Below are 23,246 nucleotides of genomic sequence, written 5' to 3' on the forward strand. Positions count from 1 at the left end.
CATATCCTTGGTCTTTTAACAAAGACCATTAATTTTTACCTTTTGATAACTAATTCAAAGGTTAGTAGTGGCAATCTTTAATAATAAATGGAGACTTCCTGGGAGGAGCCTGCTGGTGTGGCAGCAAAAAATCAGCTGCCTCCGAATTCCTGGCTACGTACCTGTTTAGAGGATCTTCCATCTGACGTCTTATCAGGTTTCTTATCCTTCAGGCAAGAAGGAAAGAAGAAACTGTTTGCTGGCAAATGCTCTTCGATTTTTGCAGCTTTGTGCTTGCAGGGAAAGGGGGGCTAGCCCAAGGCAGAACGGCTGTCCGTGCTGGGAACTTCAAACTGCCTTGTGCAGGACAAAGTAGGTCTCCCCCACTCAGTTCAAAGTTTTGTTTGATTTAATCTTATCACGAGCTGAATCCATTTCCGTGCACAATAATTGTTTATCAACATTTAGCTTCTTTTCTTTTTCTCCTCCGAAAAATTATTTACTTAGAGGCTTTTAAAATGGCGCCGAGCAGGCTGGGTTTCTCCGGTAATAATGAAACACTTTTTGTTAATCCTCACAAGAATTCACAAGAATTCAAAACAAAAGAGATTGCTTATCATATGTTTTGGTTTCACATAGGCCAGCAGAAGCTTTTTAATTAGCTTTATTTCTACAAGAATGTTACTCCTTCATTAATTTTGCTTATCTGGAAGTTAAATGGTGATGAATCTGCTGAACGGTCTTGTTACAATGTTTACTCACTGAAAGTTTTGCCAAGCCTTAACTTCAAATAAAAGGGGAACTCAGCCTCTTTACTTAAAGCTGCATATTCAGGCAATAGAGTTTTATTAACTGCAGGCAGATAAATTTTGAAATGGCTTCAAACCAAATATTAACTTGAAGTTGTAAATTTTTTTCTTATTACTATTCAAAATACCAGCTTCAATTTTGTAAAAGGCTTTCTTATCCAGCTGCGTTACAAGATGGCGATTTTATAGCTTCTGCGTTTGATATATGACACCCTCAATCAGTTCTATTCTCCTGAAGACTTCTCCTTATTAACTGTTAAAAGTCTATAATAGTATCCCATTTAAAACCGAGGGGAGCAGAGACTTTGTTGTTTGTGCATTTTTTTATAATGGCTCCCAAATCGAAGCAGTCTAAGCGTTTCCTTAATAATACATCTCAAGAAATTGTTACAAAATCGCTGCCTTGCCTCCCACGCCCTCTACTGGAGATCTCTTAACGCAAGAATTTCTTTTTGAACCCATTAAAGAGTTCAGACAGGAAATTAAACAACTTTTATCGGACTTATATGATAAACTGGAACGCCAAGATTGCTCAAACAAGGGAAGATACGATCAGAGTTATGACTGTTTGACAGGCTATGTTTCTGAAATGGAGGACAAATTGGAACTTTGGAAAAAACTAATTCTAATTTGAACATCTAAAATTCAAACGTTACAACAGGAAGTTGAAAATGCTCAAAAACAACTCGTTATGATAAATTACAATAAGACTGCGTTGCAATAAGAGTCAGAGGATTGCGTGAAAAGGAACAGGAGAATTGAAACAGACCTTTTTTGAAGCTTTCAGACGTTCGGTGGGAAGTCCGGGATTTAACTTTGATTGGCAGATTCAAAAAATTTATCGCCAGAACTCGTGTGTAGCAAAACAACAACAGCTTCCGAGGGACATAATTATATATTTCACCACAAGAGAATCCAGAAATGCGGTAATACAGAAGTTCTACAATAACAGGCTGCGAATCGATGGACAGGACTTGATTGTTTTTAAAGAAATACCATCTCAAATATTAAGAGCAAGGAGAGACTACACTTTCTTAACTGAAAAACTCAGAGATTCTCAGATACAATATAAATGGGAAGTGCCATCTGGTATCACAGTCACATTTGAGAACCAAAAATATCGTCTCAATTCTGTTTGCGAAGCCCGAGATTTTTACTACAAAATTCTGAAGGCGGGACTTCCTGATTCACCCGGACTTGGAGAAAGACAAGGAGAAGGAGAAGATAAGCAGCGGGACACGTGGCTACAAGGCGGAGGGTGTTGCTTTCCCTTTCCGGAAGGGCAGAAGAGTAAAGAATAAAGATCCAGCTATGCCTTTAAATACTTCTTAAATTTTTAATTTGAATAAAATTTCAGGACTCCTGTCTGGTATAAAATGACAAAGCTGTATACCGATGAAGAGATATTGAGACTGAAAGAAGCGTGCTGAATTTGGACATATATTGTATGGGACTTATATAAGACTTGTTTGAATCTTAATTTAAACTGCGCATGATCTATTCTTTGGGGCGAGGAGAGCGGAGATCATAGTTTCTTGGATTGTGGTTTGGGATGAATGGAGTCGGGTGCGTGGGGTAGATGGAAGGGTAGTGAAAGTTCAATTAGATTATCTTGATCCAGAATGTAAGCTGATTTTTGTATAAATTGTTATTTGAATACAAGGTTAAGAAAGATTATCTGGAGAGCCTACACGAGGGTGGAGTAAATATGAGAGGAGCAATGGATGAGGATAAAATATATATGCGGACACGGGTAAAGGCAGGATGGGAGGTATAGAATTTATATGCGGAAGCAGGTAAGACATTGTTTAAGATTTTAAAAATAATGAGAAGCTGAGTTTAATGTTAGAGAGTATATTGACTTCTCTTTCTTGGGGGGGGTTCCCCCCCTTTTTTTCTTTTTCTTTTATTATTCTTTTCTTTTTTGTTCTTTATTTTTTATTATTTTTTATTATTTTGTAACTTCTAATCTATTTGGTTTCAATATACTCCAGACTTTGCTTGATAAAGAACGATGCCGGGAATGGGACCTGGGAAGTCGGAAGGGGGTCAGGGAGGGGGTTCAGGGGGTGGGTGGGGGGAGGGTGGAAGTATAGACTCAATTTTCAGAACAATGAATGCACTTGGATACTGTTGCTTTTTTTTCTTTTTTCTTTCTTCTTTCTTTCCTTTTATTTTCTTTGTTTTAGTACAAAACAAATAGACCAATGAATACTAGAAATACACCGAGCGAGGTTGTAGAGGGAAAGAAGAGGGGGGAATTAAGAGGGAGTGAGAAAGGAATGTAAGGAGGGTGAGATGGTGGGAAGGGGAGAAAGGAATGGCTGAGGGGAGGGGAAGTAGAAGAGAGGATTGTTGGAAGGGAGAAATGAAAGTTGGAGGGGTAGAAGGAAGGGTGTATGTAGGATAGAAGTGTTATGAGTTGTTTATTGCTTCTTTTTTTTTACTGCACAGTATTTAAGTGATTGTATAAAGGAAAATGAAAATGTAATAAAAGAATCTTTGATTATTAAAAAAAAAAGATGCCTAATAAATGAAGCATCTGAAAAAGTAGGAGTGTTAACACACTAACATATTTAGCTTTCTTCTGTGTTGAAAATTGATCATGTAGCCGGCTTTGTGGGTCACATCAGAATTGTTTATATTCATATACAATAGTACAGTTCATTTTTCTTATAGGATTTCTCTTCAGATCAAATCTAAAGTTGTCACTGAAATCAACGAAGTTCTAGGCTTGATGGAATGTTTTTACCCAGATCCAATTCCCCAGTCAATAGTGGTGGATTGATCAATTCTAATCCATCTTGCTTCTCTTCTATTTCCTGATTCAATCTTGGAATTTTCAACTTAATTGCCTAGCATAGAGCTAATTAATTAATTAATTTAGTCCACGAGATTAAAAGATCTATAGCTAGTGCTCAATACTGTCCCTTTTATAAAAAGAGGGTGGCCATTTCCAGAGGTCTTGGCATTATTATCAAAATATGCTAAAAGTGAAACAAGTACCCATCCCCACCAATAAGCTTTAGTTTAACTAATGGTGCTGTGGTATAATTATAACTTGTATTATAATGTATAACGTATAAAGTATTAACACAAAAGTACTCTCCAGATTTTAGGAAAGTAACCAGTAGATTTCCAAATTCTATTGGCCAGTAATATGTGCCCATAAGGCTTGAGCTGTTGGAAATTTGGAATTCATCATCTGGAGGTCAGATATTGCTTAGCCCTTTTGTTACTTGCTTGTTTGCTTGCTTATTAAAATATTTATATAGTTGCTATCTTATAATCAACTCTGGTTGGCTCCAAAATCCATTAAAGGATTTCCTCTTATTTCTAAATATCTGATTTTTGAGAACTAACTACTCCAAACACATGTTTCATGCTGAGTTATTCAAAGATGATGACCTTCCAGCTTCTTCCATATGTGATATGGTTATTTCATGAAGGGTTAAATGGTACAGAGAGAAAGCCAGCTAAATTAAACAATGATGTTGTTCCTTGATGTACATTTGCCTTGTTACTGATTCAACACAAGGAAGTTCACAGTATTCCCACTCATTGTCATGGAAAGTGTAAAGTAGTCTGCAGTAGTTATTACAAGGTACACTAAAGTAGTTATTTCCCAATCAAATATTTTCCAGGTAGCTTTGGTATGGCCAATACATAGTGGCTTGAACTCTGGGGACTTCCAGTCCAAACACCAGATAAAGCAAGTGTGTGTGTGTGTGTGTGCGCGCGCACACACACACACACACACACACAGGAGGAAACAAAAGTGAGGGAAGAATTACTGCTTAAAGGGAATGTTTGAGAAATTTATTTAGGATAGCAAACAGAGTTTAATGTAATTTGACTTTCTCAAGTATCTTCCATATCATTTCCATGTTTTTAGAGGGAACTTAAAGTTAACGAGAACTAAAATATAAGATTTTTAGCAGAATCTCCATTAAGAAAAATGTCCACCGATATACTGTTAAAACTTGGTTTAGACATATTTCTTGACTCCATGTTGTTCTTAGCCTTCCCAAAAATATATGCTTTGAATTAATATTTAATGAGACACATATTCTACTTTAAGTTGCTGACTGATTTTAATGAACACATTTGCAAAAATCACTCTATGAATGAACTACTAAAACTTTGATATAAACGCTTAGATTAAGTTTACTGTAAAGAGAGATCAGAGTCTGGGCAGATGGAAGGTTGGTATTCCTAATTAGTTTTGCTCCATCACAATCATTCTTAGAATTACACAACAAATACAGGCCAGAGATAAAATGATTAGTGATAAAACAGTGTATCTGAAATCTATCAACTTTTCATATTTTGTAGTCAGAAACAAACTTAGCAGATCCTAAAATGAGGATGGGCAAGAATGGTAATCTAATTAGTTAATTATAGTGGGGCATCATTTCACAGCATGGTACTCTCCAAGTAATCTGCATCTTCAGTTAGTATATGGAAGTTTTTCTTTTGCAGTGTTTGTGTTGTAAATCATATCAGTTTAATTAGACAATAAAATGAAACCTAAAACCTCAGGCAAGAATTACTGAGGAACGGATAATTTCCAGCCCCTGAAGATAAAGAAAATGGGGTCAAACTATTTTCCAAAGCACCTGAAGCCAGGACAAGAAACAATGGATGGAAACTAATGAAGGAGAGAACCAACCTAGAACTAAGAAGAAAATTCCTGACAGTTAGAACAATTGGAAAACTTTCTTTGAGAAGTATGGGGTGCTCCAACACTAGAGATTTAAAGAAGATATTGGACAACATTTGTCTATCCAATCTATATTCTGTTATTCCCCATCTGCTTCACTGAAGCTTGGTAGAAATCTTAATCTACTTCTCCCAAAACCTGAGAGAGTGGAATCTATGGAAAGATTTGGTTTCCTCTCTCACTCGATTATCGTATGTCCGAGGAACACAGCTATTGTGTTTCCCCGAAACTACGATATGTCCTGATAATAAGGCCATGCCATATTTTTCCTGTGGGCAAAAATATATGCCCTCCCCCGATAATAAGCCCCCTGGACAACCCCCCACCCTCCAGCCAGGCAGAGCACCAGTCATCAACCTAGCGATATCCGAAGGCGCCGAGGGAGGGGAGGGAGGGAGGGCAAAGGCCCTCACATTGTTTGCCGCCTTTGGGATACTACTAGTTGGTGAGTGGTGCTTTGCCCAGTTGGGCACTTGGCAACCAGCATTAATTTACAATGGTTGTTATATCCCTGGGTCATCTGATCATCATTTGCAATCTCTCAAAAGCAGAGCTTCTGAAAAGCACAATCAATGGAAGGAAGTTGGATTTGCTTAACAAATCTGTGACAAAAAAGTTGTAAAATTGGGTACGACTCATTTAACCACCACCTTGCTTAGTAAGAGATATTCTGATCCAACTGTGGTCATAAATCAAGGACTATCTATAATGGAAGCAGGGGAGAAAGGTATCATATCTCTTCCTCCATGACTTCCTCTTCCTGGATTTCTTTCTGTATGAATGAAGGCGAATATATGTGTCCCAGGATAATGTTGCAGGATCCAATCTGGGTCAGTCCCCAGCACCAGAGATTTTGCCTCTCAAGCTTTTGGACTCATGCTGGAGCCCATCCTCTCTCTAGTTTCCCTGAGGATGGGCTCCAGCACAAGTCCAAACGCTTGGAAGACAAAACCTCTGGTCCTGGTGACCGACCCAGATTGGATTCTTTCTGTATTCTTCCAAGAAGAGTCCGATGCCTACATGTATAGCAAGCTAAACCTGAATGGTGGGTAAGTGAATGAAGGTGATTGAGCTCACCTACTATGAACTATGGACCTGACCCCTGGGCCACTAAATGATACACTTCAGGGCACATTAAAACTCTTATGTGTGCCATACAAGATGACACAGAATATTACTTGACATGGAATAGATTTTATGAGTCATTAGAGATAAGAGATAGAAATTAGATGAAGAAAGATTATAGCTATGTATGAACTAAATATAAAGATGGTCTATATTATAAATATGCCAATATATTCAACAGAATTATAAATAAGTAATATAAAAAGAAATCTAGGCAAAACCATTCTGTTATATTATTACTATTGTTACCAGATACCGTATGTGTTAATATTTTTATTGGTTTTTTTTTTCATTTTTTTTTGTAAATGATAGACCCTGACAATACACTGTATTCAAAATGTTTATGAAATAAAAAATAAAATAAAACTCTTCATGTGTGCCATGCAGCATGTAATCAAATCTTCTATAATGTGTTTGAAGCTGTCCAATAGGTATGTATGAGACCCAAGTAGAACCAATGTGGAAACTTCAGTAATTGCTGGTGAAATATACGTATAAACAGAGCACAACGCAAAGAGAGAGAACTTGAATAACCAAAATGCATAAAATCTGGTTTCTAGCTGACAGGAAGAAAGAGCGATTTGAAAACTAACAGTTTGACTTGCAGTAATTGAATTAAAAAGTATAAACATGTGATTCCCAGATTAAGAAGTGTAGATAAAAGTTCCATTCCAATTTAAATGGAACTTTTATATTGACAGAGTAAGAGATCTATTTAATTAGACTGTGAAACTTGGGTCTAATATTCTAATGATTGGATTAGAGAAAGACTTTTTCAAAAATGGCCACTCTACATGTTGGGTAATCTAGACTAGGGAAAAGATGTTGGAAGGCGAAAAAACAAAAAAAAAAAAAAAAAAAAAAGAAAACAGGAAAGGGCAAGTCGTAGTCAACATCATCTGAAGACATTATCTTGAAGAATGCGTATAGTATCAGCACAAGCAAACCGAAAAAAAAGACTTTTAAACTCTCAAGTACTACAAGACTTTTATTATTATGCTGCAAGAGACTAAAGATACTCGGATACCATGGCTAAAGGGGATTCTATAGTTCTTAACACATTCATTTTGGCTGTCAATGTTTCAGAGACCATTTAAATGACTCATAAGAAGATAAGAAACACCAAAACCACATCAAAGGCATTTAAACTTTTAAGAAAACATTCTAGTCTCCATTCTACTCAAGACACCAGAAGCACATTTGTGGATGTTTAATACTACCCTATTTTAGTTTGAATTCCTTCCGGCACCTTATGTACCTCAGATCAAAAGATTGCCCTAAAGTGTGCACTTCAAAATATTTTAAAAATGGTTGCGGGAAACTCTTCATAAGAAAACCATGGACCAAGAAACAAAAGCTACCTCATTCATACACTTTGCATATGTACACACACACACACACACACACACCACTTTGCATCTTTAAAGTTCGGTCTAAATAATTAACTATGTTTTTCTTGAGAACTGATTGCAAGTAGGTAGAAATTATGAATTTTGGTGATGCAGATGATAAATGAAGGCTGTGAAATAAAATTTGTAAAAAGACGATATGCTAGAGATATTGCCTATTATTCTCTACAAAATATAGTAGATGAAAAACTGATTCATATTTAAAGGGCCTCAAAGTGTCCTTGAGGGCACATTTCCAAATATGACTAAGTAAAGAGACGCAGACAGATCTTGCTTTGTTACTTGAAGTACAACTTATTCCTGAACAGATGCAATATGGTTAAGGTGACCAGAGTCCCGATTTGGCGGGACAGTCACGACTTTGCACAATTCGTCCGCATCCCAGGGCATTCTTAAAAAGTCCGATTTTGTGACCGGACCGGACGTAAGCCTGCCCCGCCCCAGCCCTGTATGCCCATCCCGGCCGGCCGGTATTTTGTCCCTTCTGTCTCCAGTTGCTCAGAAAAGCAACTTCGGGAAGGTCCTTTGCTAGCAGGCAGGTTCTAGGACCTGCCGCCACCAAAGGACCTTCCCAGAGTTGATTTTCTGAGCAACGGGGAGACAGAAGGGACGCAATCTCCTTTCATTCTCCCTCTGCCTCATTCACTCGTTTGGGCAGAAAAACAAGAACATAAAGAAGAAAAAATTGCATAGCCGAGGACAAGGAGCCTGCAGCCTCCTCCATCAAATGTTCAGACAGCGGGGATGGGGGGGGCTTTCTTGCATGCCTTCTTTCTCGAAGCCGCGCCGGATTCAGCAAAGGGCAGAGCGGCCCTGGGATTGTGCAACAAGCGAAGAACAGGAGGCGAGGAATTCGGGTACTGCACAAGGCCATGGGCACGCCCTACCCTTTTCTCTGATAGCTCCTGGTTAAAAAGGAGGAGGCGACTCCGCTGGTCGGAGCCCATCTGGAAGACGAGGAACGCAAGGGGGATCCTCCCCTGCAGATGGGCTCCGGGCCAGCGGAGCCTCCTCCTCCTTTTAAACCAGGCAGCTATCAGAGAGAAGAGGGCAGCGCGGCCCTTGGGCTTATGCAGCAGCGAAGATCGCCTGGTTAAAAAGGAGGAAGAGGAGGCTCCGCTAGTCCAGAGCCCATCCGCAGGGGAAGGATCCCCCTCGCATCCTTGTCTTCCTCGATGGGCTCCTCCTCCTTTTTAACCAGGCGGCTATCAGAGAGAGGAGGGCAGCGCAAAGGAGGAGCAGAACAGCCTTAATCAGTCGAGCTGCCCAGTCAAAAACCCTTTCCTTTTGTAGAAAAAAAACGGGGGGGGGGAATTCCAGAGAACGACTGAAAGAGGGAATCCTCAGCCAGGGCACCTTTGCTCTGCCACAGCACCTTTTCAAGCAGGATCAGACTAGTTTGAAAGCTCACCTTCTACTTCGACGGGGAAATTCCCTTCCACCCAGGCTCCGCCTGCAGAAAAAATCTCCTTCGCTGAAACGAGAGGCAAGCGCTGCCTCCGCCTGCCAGAATATCTGGAGAGAACTTTACAACTAGCTGAGGAGCAGCGAGCAGCGGACTTGAGCATTTGCACGCATTAAGCCAAGGTCCTGCTGAGCCCCGCTACTTTGGACGACCCGATGGATTTTACGATGGATGTGCACTCCAGGAGGTGCTGAAGAAAGACAGGCAGCTCAGCCTGATCCAGGACGATAGGTGCGACAGCAGCTTACAGAGAGAGAGGACACACACACAGAGTGAGAAACACACACACACACACATGCACACACACACACACAAACACAGGGAGGGATGAGAGACAGAGAGAGAGAGACACAGAGAGACAGACACACAGAGAGAACGACAGAGAGAGAGAGACAGAGGGAGGGAGACAGAGGCAAAGAGCCATACAGAGAGTGAGAGACAACAGATACAGAGAGAGAGAGAGAGGCTGAAGGAGCGTTTATGCATATAGAAGGGGGATTTAAGATAAGAAAACTTCGGAGTGAATCCAGGAAGAGGGAAGAGAGGAGGACTGGTTTTGCTCCGATTTCTGAGCCCCCAGCTGTTAGTGACGGAAGAGGAGGAGGACGAAGGAAGGGGTTGCATTTGTCAGGCTGACAGACCATTCTATGGCGTTTTTAAAAAGTCCCATTTTTTTTTAAGCACAAAAGTAAAAATCTGCAAAAAGTCGGGGAGGCCCTGGGATTGTTCCTTGCAAAGCATCATGGTCGCAGAGAAGCAAATGAAGGTGCTTATCTCCCGCCTGGCTCCATGTCCTTCTATTCAAATCGGAGTCATGCTGAGTCCCATTCAGAGGGCGGAGGGACGCTGTGCTTTTTTGTTTTGTTTTTACCCATGTTCTCACAACCATGCAAAGATGGGTTTTGTGCTACAAGGATCTTTCTTTCTTTCCTGTCTGCGGTTCCGATTGCAGTTGCTTCGGATTTAAAGCGTTGTCAGCCTCCACTTTGCTGCTGCTTCGGCTGCCATTGAAACGGGGAGGGGGGGCATGGTATTTGGGAGGGGACTCATTGTTGTGTGGAGGAAGATTCTAGATTTTGAACTGTCCACCTTACTGCGCATTGGAGGAGGAGGCGTGTTTCCTGCCAAGGCCAACGGACCAGCATTCCATCCTGGTGATGCCTTTCAAAGTATCTCACACCTGACATTTGGGAGAATTATGATTGGACTGTGCACGGGATGCCAAGGGGAGGGGAATGAATTATATATTATTCTTCGCTTTCGCGCCTAAATATTCAGACTTAGCTTAGCTTCGCTTCTATTCATTTAATTAGTAAAAGTACACTTGATTTCTACCAATGGAGTCCTGTGGTTTTCTTCCTGATTTTGAATGAAGAAGAGCTGACACCGTTCTCATTCCTTGCAAAACTGGTGAAATGGCAGGGCTGCCTCCCTCCCCCCTTTCTTGCAGCACCCTCGGTTGCAAAATGTTCCCTGATTTGGTTTATAAGTTCACAGCAATGCGATCCAACAAATAGGAAAGTTTTAATAAGATCTTCTGACTTTATTTGGTCTCTGCTGCCCCCCACTCCGCCCCCTTAGCCCTTGGGTTTTGTCCCTCCCAAGGAGAGAGTGGGAAGGAGAGGAAGGAAGGAGGGAGGGGGGAAGGAAAAAAGAAGGGATGGGGGAGAAGATGGAAGGGAAAAGATGGCAGGGAAGGAGAAAGAATAGAAGAAGAAGAAGGAGAAGGGGAGGAGGAAGATGGAAGAAGAAAGGAAGAAAAGAAGGAAGAAGGGGGAGGGAGAAAGAGGGAAGGAGGTAGGAAGAAAAGGGGAAGAGAGGGAAAGAGCAGAAAGAAAGAGAATGAAGTTGGATAGGCAAGAGGAAGGAGGAAGGAAAGAAGAAAGAAAAAGGGAGAGAGAGGAAAGAAGAAAAGATGGAACTAGAAAGGAAAGAAGGAGGAGGGAGGGAGGGAGGAAAAGGGAAGACAGGGAAAGAGCAGAAAGACAGAGAAGGTGAAGGTAGATAGGCAGAAGGAAGGAAGAAGGAAGAAATAGGAAGGAGGGAAGGTGAAGGATGGAAGGAGGAAGGAACAGAAGCGAAGGGGAAGAGAGAGATGGAAAGAGCAGAAAGACAGAGAAGGTAGATAGGCAAAAGAAAGGAAGCTGAAAGAATGGAAGGAGGAAGGAAGAGAAAAGGGAGGAGGGAGTGGTGAGGAAAGAGAGAATGGAAGGAGAAAGGAAGGAGAGAGGAGGGAAAGAGCAGAAGACGGCTAAGGTAGATAAGCAAGAGGAATGAAGGAAGGAAGTGAGGTGTCTCGAGGAGGGGGAAAACCTTTAGTGACCAAAGTTACAATGGCATTGAAAAAAGTGACTGATTATCATTTTTCACACTTAGCGACCGTTGCGACCATATTTCACACTTAGCGACCGTTGCAGCATCATCATGGTCACATGACCAAAATTTTGTTGGCAACAGATTCGTATTTATGATGGTTTCAGTGTCCTGGGGTCATTAATCGCCTTTTTGAGCTTTTGACAAAATATAAAAATTTAATCAAACACCCCCCCCCCCGGTCAATGGTGTCCCTCTTACCAATCTGAAAATCTGGTCACCTTAAATATGGTGAAGTAGTTCAGATAAGAATAATGTTACATAATTTTGTACGTTAGCTAGTTCCTGCCATATATCTTCAGCACAATCAGAAAACCAGTATTATTCATATTTCATCTAGGAGGTTGGATGTTACATCTTGCAGTCTACCGTCCTCCTATAGCCAATGTGTCAGTTTGTTGCATAAATTCAAATCCAGAAAGCAGATAACTGATTCAGTTGGATTCATTAACTTCTTTATATACATATGAATAGATGAATAAATGTACAATACCAACAGGTGGTTCTTCCAAGTAAACAGAAGGCAGGAGAGTTACAGGCAAACACAGTTAGTTTCAGCAGACAAGCCCAGACAGACTGCTAGTTTTCTTCTCAGAGCAGCAGACAGCTTAAGTTTCCATTTCAATTCTTTGCACAGACTCAGATCTGTTTCAGCTCCCATTGGCTGACTTAGCTGCTATGCCTATTCATTGGCTAACCTTGCTTTCCTGTCTCTCCCAGTCATGAATATTTTAACAAATGAACTATGAACTCATCATCTTTAAATCCAAAACTTGAAAGCTTTTCATCTCCTTTCCCTCCTTCTCTCTCAATGACCACCATTCATAGCCCTACATTTTCACTGGAAAAAGCATTTACTATTCTTGCTGTCATAAAGTATTATCCTTAACAGAAATATTATATTTTCAATCTCATCTCCCTCACTTCTCTAGCACTCTATCAGTATTTATCAAACAGTTGAGCCAAAGGAAACAAAACTATACATCTCCTTCATTTTTTCCATTAACCATTAGTTGTGAATCCATTAAGCATTATACACACTTTCTTTTAAAGAATGGTGGCAGGGATGCCACTAAAGTGAAAGGTTGGCATCTAACCACCAGTTATTTTATTCCCCAGATGGAACCAGAAGGCCATTTTAGAAGCAAAGGTGATAGGCATCTGGAGGTGAGGCTTTGTTCTGAAGCATTTTCAGACATACAAAAAAAAGGACAGGCAGGTCTCATTACCACTACCTAATAAGGAAAGGTTTTGAGACTGGCAGTGAGGCAAACAGGCTGGGATGACTTGGGGAATGGAAAAAGTAAGCTGGGAGACCAAGATAGGGCTGCAATAGCTCAGGGCGTCTGCAAAAGCAATAGATAAGGAATGGCACGCCTGGCAAAAGGCCATGTGCTTGTTTCTGGGCATATGAAGGTGTAGGAAGTTAGCAACCCCACTTTCTTAGAAAAAATAATATCCTAGGAAATATTGAAGAGGCAGAATATTATATTTCCCTGGATGTGAAAAGGAGAAATATGCTTTTAAAGCAAAGTAGCTCCCTGCCCCTCCCCCCTTGCCAAGGAGCCATTAAAGCCTGAGCTAGTGTACTTTACATAATAAAGGAAGGATTAGCCTTCCAGAGAAACTCACCATATGGCATCTGGAAACGAAAAATTGGACCCATGGGAGCCTGACAACCAATCAGAATACATTTCTTACACAGGAACAGGAAACAGAGGTGGGGCCAAACAGAGTGTATAAAGCCAGGAACTTCTAGGGCTTCTGTCTCTTCTTTCTTCTTCACCCAACATTGAAACATTCGATCCTCCTTTTCTGTTCAGGAACTCAAGTCATGTGGTCCTGTCCACCATTAAACCATCTTTCCAAGCAGCCTCCCTGTCTCCAGTGTCTTTTTCCCCACTTGGAGCTGAACCCAGAAGGACTTCTACCAACAGAGGTTTTAGGAAAGTTTAAAAGTGAAAGATGGGGGGTGGAATCAAAGAATGGGATGGCTGGATATTGTAAGCTGAATGAAAAGAAAAAAAATTGTAAAAGGAAAAAGGCAAGAGCTGAGGTCAGGCTGAGCTAGTTGCAGCCAGAGTCACCATGGATGACTCTGCTTAGTCGACTTTTATGATCACTCGAGCAGAGTTAAGCAAGGGTTAAAAGCTGGAAAATTCCTGATGTAGATGAGGCATGTCATTCTCCTGCCTCTTCCTGTAGAGGGTACTTTTTAAGAGGCTTTTTAAACAGTTAAGCAGAGTCATCCATGGTGACTCTGGCAGCAACTAGCCCAGCCTGACCTCAGCTCTTGCTTTTTCCTTTTACATTTTTTTTTTTCATGGCAGGCAAGAGCAGAGTTGAAATCCTCTCTGAAACAGCTGGAAAGATACATGTGGGTCGGAGGGAGGGGGAGGAATTCAAACTTCATCCCCCTGGTGCAACTTGTGGTGTGTGTGTGTGTGTGTGTGTGTGTGTGTGTGTTGAGAGAGAGGGGGAGGGAGGGAGGGAGGAAGGAGAGGAGAGGAAGAAAGAAAGAAAAAGAAAGAAGAAAACTTATTTAGCAAAGGAGAAGAGAAAAAAGAAAAACAGAAAGGGAAAAACAAATGCTGTCGCTTTAAATCGGAACTGAGCATGCCTGGCTGTGGAATTCTGGGAGTTGAAGTCCACAAGTCTAAAAAATTTCTGCCTCACCAGCCATAAACCTCACCGCACGTCACTGCTAAGTAGGTATGCATGAGCGAGAGAAAGGATCATGTATATAAAGCAGTGAGATGCAGCCTTAGCCAATATCTTTAGCAATGCACTAGAGAGTTGGGGGAAATTGCTTATTAACTTCAATCATTTATCTTTCCGTGAAAAGGGCTTCTGTAGGAGTATTTTTCTACTTCAAACCCCCTCTTCCTGTGGCTGCCTTTTAGCTTTTGTAAGATTCTTTGTACTTTTACTTACAGAACTCCAGGGGGGGGACGCTAAGGAAAGAATTGATCTTTTTCTCAATAATTCCTCCAATAATCCAACTGCAATACAGCAACAGCCCATCATACAATTGCCAACCAGATACTTTTAAGAAGCTCACAAACAGGAACTGCTACTGAAGAGTTTGTTCTACAAGAGAAGTAGCGGATCATTCTTCCTTGACTTGTCCTATTTTTAAAACTATTTTGACTGGTCACTACCCCACATCTGATAGCAATGATTTCTACATTTCAAGTATGCATTGTACAATGAAAAACACTTTTTTTGGAACTAAGATGGAAAAACAGAACTTTTGTCAGCAAAGTAAAGAATTACCAATAAATCACTTCTTAGCAGACCTCAGGCAATTCTGAATTTCTGAGCCAAATTTACTTCATCCATCATGAATAGTTTATGGAAAGAAAAAAAAATCAGAAGGCTTTAGGAAAGGCTTTAGCAAAATCTGTATGCCTTCTTCAGTTTAAAAGTTTTGACATAAAAAAGAGACAAAAAAAAGTTGACTTTCTTTGTTTTACTCCCAATTCTTAACTTCACTATAAACCCTTAAACTTCAACATAACACAACTGAAGTCAAATATATTTTACTGTAACCTTTTCAGCAATAGATTTTTTTAAATATTACACTGAAAGGTAGAGAGGTGATAAGAGTAATTTATTTATGTATTCTAATTATGAATTAAAATGACATGGTTGTCACTCACCAAATAACTCTAGGAAGTTACAAGAAAGTTTTTAAAAAGGCGAGCCCTTGGTGCTCTCTGTGTTTGGTTGTTTCCTTGCCGACATTTGAATACCCAACTAAGCAACATAAGTATGGGATTTGCTCCCTGTTTATTTACAGTGGCTTGCCTTGCCAGCATTAGTAAGGGGGTAGTCTTCTCCTTGGTAGTTCCTAAATTAGGGTATTGTTTTCTGCTTGACTGTTTGTCTGATATTAATCCCTGCTTATTTATCTGCTTATCTATTAACCTCCTTATTTAAAATAAGTCCCATTAGGTGACACTGTTAAATCGATGGACTTCAAACACATCAACCCTGCTAGATCTTGTGGGGTGGTCAGAGATAATTGGAGATAGATGGTCCTGTAAATATATCCAGGTCCTCTGCAATGTAAGATTGGGAATAAAGTGATGCGGGTCCAAATCCATACTTAACTAGGGAAAGTCAGTGGTGAGTTTGAGCCAGTCACTATCTTTCAGCCTGATTTATTTTGCAAGTTTTTTTTAGTGCAATTAAGATTGTAATCCAAAAATGACAATTACTATGACCACAACAAAATGAGAAGACTATTAAGTAGGGCTTGAACATGGAATATTTAGCAGCATTTCAGCCCTATAAAAGAACCTGCCTGCGCAATTTGTATTTCATATGTAATGTTCCCACTTTGGATGCTGGATTAGTTGCCCAGCCTTGCTCTTAGCTTCAAGTTTTTCATTTTCCTGGAGAAAATAAACAAGCATGAGTCTCGCAGAAGATCCTAACAGAGATCTGCAAACTCTCATTTTCTCTCATTTTCCCACATTTAAAGAAGCATACTTTAAGCTTAATAAAAGCAAGGTTATTCATAAATACTGTGTCTGATTTTACCGTTGTTCTGAGACAACTGTGGGATGAGGCTTTGCTGTAACTTTTTGATAAGAAGATTATGCAATACATCCTTGAAATCCCATATCTCCTCAATAGTTTTGTTTACTACTAAAAGTTAAGAACAGTTTTAAAAAATGGAATGGTAGAAGAGTGAACCAAAGCTTCAAATATATTATGAGCTTGTATGACCTTTTAAAATAGAAGTTTCATTTTACATTGAAAAAGAATCATGAATTCCTTTCGATTCTATCAAACTATGATGACCTAATCCGTGATGGAGAACCTATGGCAAGCATTCCACAGGTGGTACGCAGCACCCTCTTTGTGTACATATGAGCCATCCCCTTAGTCCAGTGCCACTGTGCATGCACGCATGCCGACAGTCTCTGCTGCACATGTGGGGGCACATGCAGGGAGTGCGCACATGCAGCAGGGGGCCAGGCACATTCGCAGGGGCCACACACGCATGTACGAGGGTGCACGGTACAGGCATGTGGGGAGTGCACGTGCATTGCATTTTGGGGTGCGGGGCGCACGCGTATTCGCACACAGAAGCTTCAGGTACTTGGTCCGGAAAAGGTTAGCCATCACTGACCTAGATAAACAAACAACTTCTCCATTCACTTCAGTTTCTCAGAGTTTATAGTATAGCCAAAAGTGCTGATCCATTCAGACAAGATTATAAATAATTTTTTTATACTACAGATTTTGTATACAATCATTATCACATTATTAACAGAATAATGCTTCCCAATATGACCTTTTGAGTTTTTATAGAATACACACATCTTTCCTAGATGTAACTGAACAGCCAGTAAATCTCCAAAATTCTTTTGAAGTCCTGCAACATTGCACTTCATTTTACATTCTTATTAGAATCAGTAATCCTATTAATATATACAAGAATATAGAAAGTTACATTTATGATAACCAGGGTCACATTATTTGATGACCGCCTGATTGCTGCCACAGAATATTTGACCACAATTACACATGCTATCATTAGAATCAGAACATAGAAATTGTGTGTGCCAAAGATCTGGGATGTTGTTGCTAGGTAAAATAAATGGGTTCCTAAAATACCTATAAAAGTTACAATACAACATGATTTCAACTTCTTCTGAACCACAAGGATAAGTCCATTCAAAGGGGGACAACAGTGTTCCTTAAGACAAAAGACTTTATGATGGAAAATTATCAAGGAAAGATGCAACCTAGAACTAAGGAGAAATTTCCTGAGAGAACAATTAACCAGTGGAAGGGCTTATCTCCAAAACTTGTAGGTGCTCCATCAATAAAAAGTAATTGGGCAGCCATTTCTCTGGAACAGTACAGGATCTCCTGCTTGACAGGGGCTTGGACTAGAAGGCCTGCAAGGTCCCTTCCAACACTCACTCTGTATTCTATGACAAATGTCTGAGTCAATCGGAGACTGTACACGATAAGCATGACAAAGTCTGAAAGTTCAATTGCTCTCAAAGGTAGGTGCTTCCCAGCTATTACAAAACTATATAGCTGATTTTCTCCCATAAAGCTCATGCATTTTTAGTTTGGAATCCACTCAGAGATACTGTTTTGCAAGTTTTTCTAGGATCAGATTGTTTTGTGCTGTTGTGTTTTTTGTAGTTCCTTCCATTAGATAGGTTGAAACCAAGTTTATAAGCAATTGGCACAACTAGAGTACAGCCTGGATGGATCTGAGATAGGTTTTGCTATAAGCATATTTTGTAAGAATGAGGACATTCTTTCCTCTCTGAATGTATTTTCAGGAGCCAGCAAACAGGTACAGAAAGATTTTCTGAAATCTAGGAAATAAAAGGCTCAATGAAGGTCTACTTGTGGTTTTATTCATTTATGTATATGTGTCTCTATCAGAGCAAGCACAAACTTTTCATTTTGTAAAATAACACTCTTCAGAATATCCTGCTTTAAAATGTGTTAAGAATCAAGAGTGGACACTGCTCCCATATGCTATCTTGGCAGGAAAGATGGAAGTATTCATTCATACATCTTTATGTGGATATGGTAACATTTTAATTATGGCCACTGTCATTTACAAAGTTTAAAAAACCCAACTGACATGACTAACTTGTCCACAAGGAACCTCCACAGACCATTCAGGCTTTTTTCCTGTCTTAGTGATCTCCAAATATGCTGGATCAACTATTTCACTCATTTTAAAACTCCAGAAGCTCAAAATCTAGGAAGGCATGTATAAGAGGATACACAATGCAATAATCTTAGAGGAAAGGAGACCTTCCCAAATATTTTCTTTCATTACCCATTATCAGAAATTCCTTTTTACCCAATGTAGGCAAAACACTTTAAGGCCATTTAAATATCCATGTTGTGATTGGTTAATGGGTTTGTGTGTCATTACCCAAAAGAACATAGGGTACCTCCTTTACCCAATTTGGGGTAATTTACCCAGGTTTGGGAAGTACTGAACTAAATGTTTAAACTTTAAACTCTCCGTGGTTTATAAAATAGGCATCCTTCCCCAAAAAGTATATGTCTAAAGTAATCGATAATACATGTGTGATTTCTCCTTGACCATATCTTTTGAAACATCATGAGCCACATCCTATTACATTTCTGCATTTTTCCCAACACCGAGGTGAAGGTTTTTTTTAGTGTTAAATCCATTTGTAACTTCTCAACCTACATGGATTCTTGATTACAAGCAAAGAAACCATGGAATATATTACTCGCTCAGGGCTAGACCACAAATATGAGGTAATACAATTCTAACCCTTACCACATCTTTTCTTTACCTGCTGTTTATGGGCTCTTAGCCATGGTGGCTGAGCATTCTGGGAGCTGTAGTCCACACACATCTGCAGGACGCAGAGTTAGGGGGAAAGCCGATTACCCTTACAATATATTCAAAACCCTTCAGCTGAAAAGAAAAATACGAAACGGGCCCTCTGAATTACGGGTCTGCCTACTTTGAAACTTTTAACATCTTCCTTGGGAGGCTGAGGAAGAACATTAAGTAGTAGCTCCACCGCCTTCCTGGCTGCCTTGAGCGCTTTGTTCTTCCACAGAGATGCTAAGTGCTACTTCAATGGCACGATTGTGCATGTGTTTGTTTTCACCAATAAAAAATAAAAATGAATTACACCTTGTTTCCCCACCCACTCATCTTAATCAGAATACCAGGATGGCTGCCCTGGCTTCCGAACAAGTCTCCCATTCTCAGCCACCAACAACGTTAAGGGGTTTTTTTTCCCCACCAGCCTTTGATTTTGAAAGATTCCCTTTTGAGTCTCTCCCAAATCTTCTTACCTGGCCGCAGTCCCGGCGCAGAGGGGCGAATCCGCCGTGTAGTGAAGTCCGAGGAGAATGACAGAGAGCCCTAATCCTACTAGGAACAAAAGGCAGAGCCTCTTCCTCCGGGGAGACCCCATTCAGGAAAAGGAGGACGCGCTGAGGAAAAACGCGCCTCCTGCGCCGCGGGGACTCGTCTCGCTAGCTAGGCTGGAGCACCCTAACCCTGACTAGGGAAGAAATCAAGTCACCTCCACTCTCCAGCGACGCGCCCCCCCCCCAGCTTTAAACAGCGGAGGCTTTATTTCCTCCTCCTCTCCTCCCTCCTCCTCCCAGCTCTTTGGAAAAGTTACAGAGCTCAGCCGATAAAGGTTTTCCTTGCCGCGCCGCAATGAAGACTTTGGACTCGCCTGGTTTCTCCCTGCCCTTTCCATCTGTTGCTCGCTGCTTGATGCACCTTCTGCCGGTTAGCTAAGAGAGCGAAAAAAATGGGGGGCTGGAGCGGGGAGAAACGCCGCGCCTGACTAACTGGTTCGGACTCGTTTGCAGTGGTGGAGAGGGGCGACGCTCCTGGGAGCTGGCTTAAAATGTTCCCTTCGAAGTCTTTCACGTCGACCTTGAAAAAGAAGTAGTACAATAAGATATTTCACTGGGAGAGAAACCGGGCGGGTTTTTTCTAGAGTCACCAGTTTAACCCACACTTTGCACGGATCGATACAAAACAAGACTAGAGTACACCCAGACAGGGAAAGCTGCGCCGTGAATTCACCCAACTTCTCTACTACAGTGCATAAAAGTTAGATTGGGGGTGGGGGGGGGGGGGGAGAAGACAGTGGAGAGAAACAGTGGCAGTCATTTAGTGAATGATCCGATACTATAATGCCGGCTTGCCTTGCCCAAAAGAGCAGTCATTAGAAACCCAACAACGAACGGCGGTCGTATAGGCCTAACACCGAAAAGGGGAAGTTGAGGGATTTTCTGCCAGCTTCTAACTTGAACACCCTATGAACCAATCAGTACCCTAATACAACTGACCAATAGGAGAATGCAAAGAACATCATTCAAGTTGCCCCAGTTGGACTTGTCACCTGTTTTGGAGTAAGAAAAATCCCGGTTCCAAGAAAGAAAAAAGAAAAACAAAATATCCTGCTCATGTCCTCGTTTCCAACCTTGTTTTTATTTTATGGGTGTATTTCGTTGGTTGCAAAAACAAAATTGCCACCCCAAGTTGATTTGAGTGGAAACTGGGTGCAAAGCTTTATTTCTTTGTGCATTTATAAACTCTTCATGGCGGTAAGGAAATGAAGGTATGGTAACCATTTTGCAAATGGGTGCATGCTAATATTGCTGTTCTGATCTGGTAGAGAGGAAGAATATCTTATAAATAGCAGGCCAAGGAGGTGAATCTCAGTGGAAGGAGGTGTTGTCAGACAGAAAAGCAAGAATGAAATGTGGCAAATACTTCCAAGCTGAATGCTTTATTGTTGACACCTATAGACAAAATTGTCCCAGATTAAAGACTGAATCTACAATATACTCTGTGAACTATTGGGCTGCTGTTACCTTCTTACTCTCCTGCATGATGTACAGAGTGAGTTACAGTATTTCTTACTTCTCTGGAATGCACCTCTTCTTTCCTGGGGATCCATCTCTTCACTACATTCCATCACAGGTATAAATATAATCAATAAATAATAAATGATTAAAATCCAAGAATCAAGAGGCAGAATGAAGCCAACAGTTCCCACCAATTAGGAAACAGGAGAGATGTGCAAAACACTTTCCTGGAGATGTGAGAGTCTGCATGTGTTTGGCAGATCATTAGATGATAATACTGTACATTACAGAAGATCAACAGAGCCAGCACATTACAAAGAAAATACCAATGGACTGTTTCAAATAAACTTCAGTAGATTCACCCAACTTTTTCTAAAATTGCTGTGTATTGCACAAGGATAGAGTTGGTTCTGAACCTGTGCCAAGGATGTGGTATGGAGGTGTTCTTAATATTGCCTAAGGGGTGGGATCTTAAATTGGAGCTGAGGGGCTATGTCCTATCCTCAATCAGAAGTCAGATTACTGATGACACAGCCTCCCAGATGATCATTTTTTATTTTAATTCTACCAGTCTTGCATTTAGAACTATTACAGTAACATAATAATCATAATTTATTAAACTTGTCTGCCGCCTGACTCCCAACAACTCTGAATGATTCTAATAACAGAATCAATATCATTATCAGGTTGTTTTGTTTCCTTCTAAATATGTTTGCACATATTTAAAGTCAAATAAAGCCCTTTCAAAATTAGGGGAAGATTTTGTGTGTGTGTAATAGTATACATAAGATCCTCTCTTCCAGCTTTTTCCCTCCACAGTCCTATTGGATAGATCAAGCAGATGAATACAGGTAGAATATTCCTATTATATATTATGGGGAGGGAAGCTTCCAATGCTCTAAGGATCAGATCCACCCCTCAATTCATCCTGAAGAAAACTGAGTGCTTCACCCTCTATTTGATGGTAAGAATTGCTGATGTTCTCAACTACAGTAAAGCATGGAATCAGATATAAAATGCAGTCTCAATATATTTGTCAAAAAGTTAATGGCAAAATAGTCTTCCTCGATTTGAGGGAAATAAGCAACTCTAGAGCTAGTTATAACTAGAACAGACAGACTTAAATATTGATTAAAAGGATTATGAAAGAGTAAAAGGGGGGTATTTTCATATTGTTGGAAAATGTATCTATCTGGTTCAGTTCCAAGCTGGGAGAACGGCACTGGAGACAAAATGGAGGCTGATTGAAAAGAGGGTTTAATGATGGAGAACCACATGGGTTCTGGGCAGCTGACCACATGGAGTTGGGTGGGGGTTATACCTTCTCTTGGGTTTTGCACTTGAGCTTCCTGTTCCTGTGCAAGAACATATGTTCTATTGGCTGTTGTCAGACTCTCATGGGGCCATGTAGGGATCATATCTGGCTCTATAGGCAAACTACAAATCCTAGGTGTTTGCCTGAGCTACGTTTGGTTGACGTTTGGACTACTGATGCAATGAAGGGCAATTCCTACTGTGGCTGAGGGCTAATCCTATTTTTCTTCAGACCTTGCTGCAGGGAATTTCAAAATATCCTGTCTTGAATAGGTTTCTGCCTACAGTATTTGCTTTGCCGATGAATAGAGCTACCTGTCTCTTTATCTCTTAAGTGCTGACATCTGCTGTGGACTGCTTTCTCCCTCTAAAAAACATGTTTCTCAATTTCTCCTGTAGGGAAATATAATATTCTGCCTTTTTAAATATTTCTCAAAATATTTCATTCTTCTAAGGGGAAGGTGGGTGCTAACTTTCTTCAATATGGGGCAGGCAGTATAGGTCTGGAAATAGGGTGCCCCCAGTGGTGGGATTCAATTTTTTTTACTACTGATTCTGTGGGCTTGGTTTGATGGGTTTGGTGTAACTTGGTGGGCATGGCAGGGGCTAATATACTATAAATCTCTATTTCCTCCCCACTTCAGGGGAAGGTTACTGCAAAATCCCCATTTCCT

At 40.6% G+C, this 23,246-nt stretch overlaps 1 protein-coding gene across 3 annotated transcripts in view; it reads right to left on the minus strand.

Moving 5' to 3' along the window:
* Positions 1–19,967, minus strand: part of ST6GALNAC2 (ST6 N-acetylgalactosaminide alpha-2,6-sialyltransferase 2) — a 57,704-nt gene extending 37,737 nt beyond the window's left edge. For all 3 annotated transcript variants that reach the window (XM_032208521.1, XM_032208522.1, XM_032208520.1), the window contains exon 1: positions 19,720–19,967. In XM_032208521.1, coding sequence (XP_032064412.1) covers positions 19,720–19,841 — 122 coding nt within the window. In that variant the 5' untranslated portion in view covers positions 19,842–19,967. The remainder of the gene's footprint in view (positions 1–19,719) is intronic.
* Between the last annotated feature and the right edge of the window lie 3,279 nt (positions 19,968–23,246).

Source organism: Thamnophis elegans, chromosome 2, assembly GCF_009769535.1.
Source record: "Thamnophis elegans isolate rThaEle1 chromosome 2, rThaEle1.pri, whole genome shotgun sequence".
Classification (NCBI taxonomy): Eukaryota; Metazoa; Chordata; class Lepidosauria; order Squamata; family Colubridae; genus Thamnophis; species Thamnophis elegans.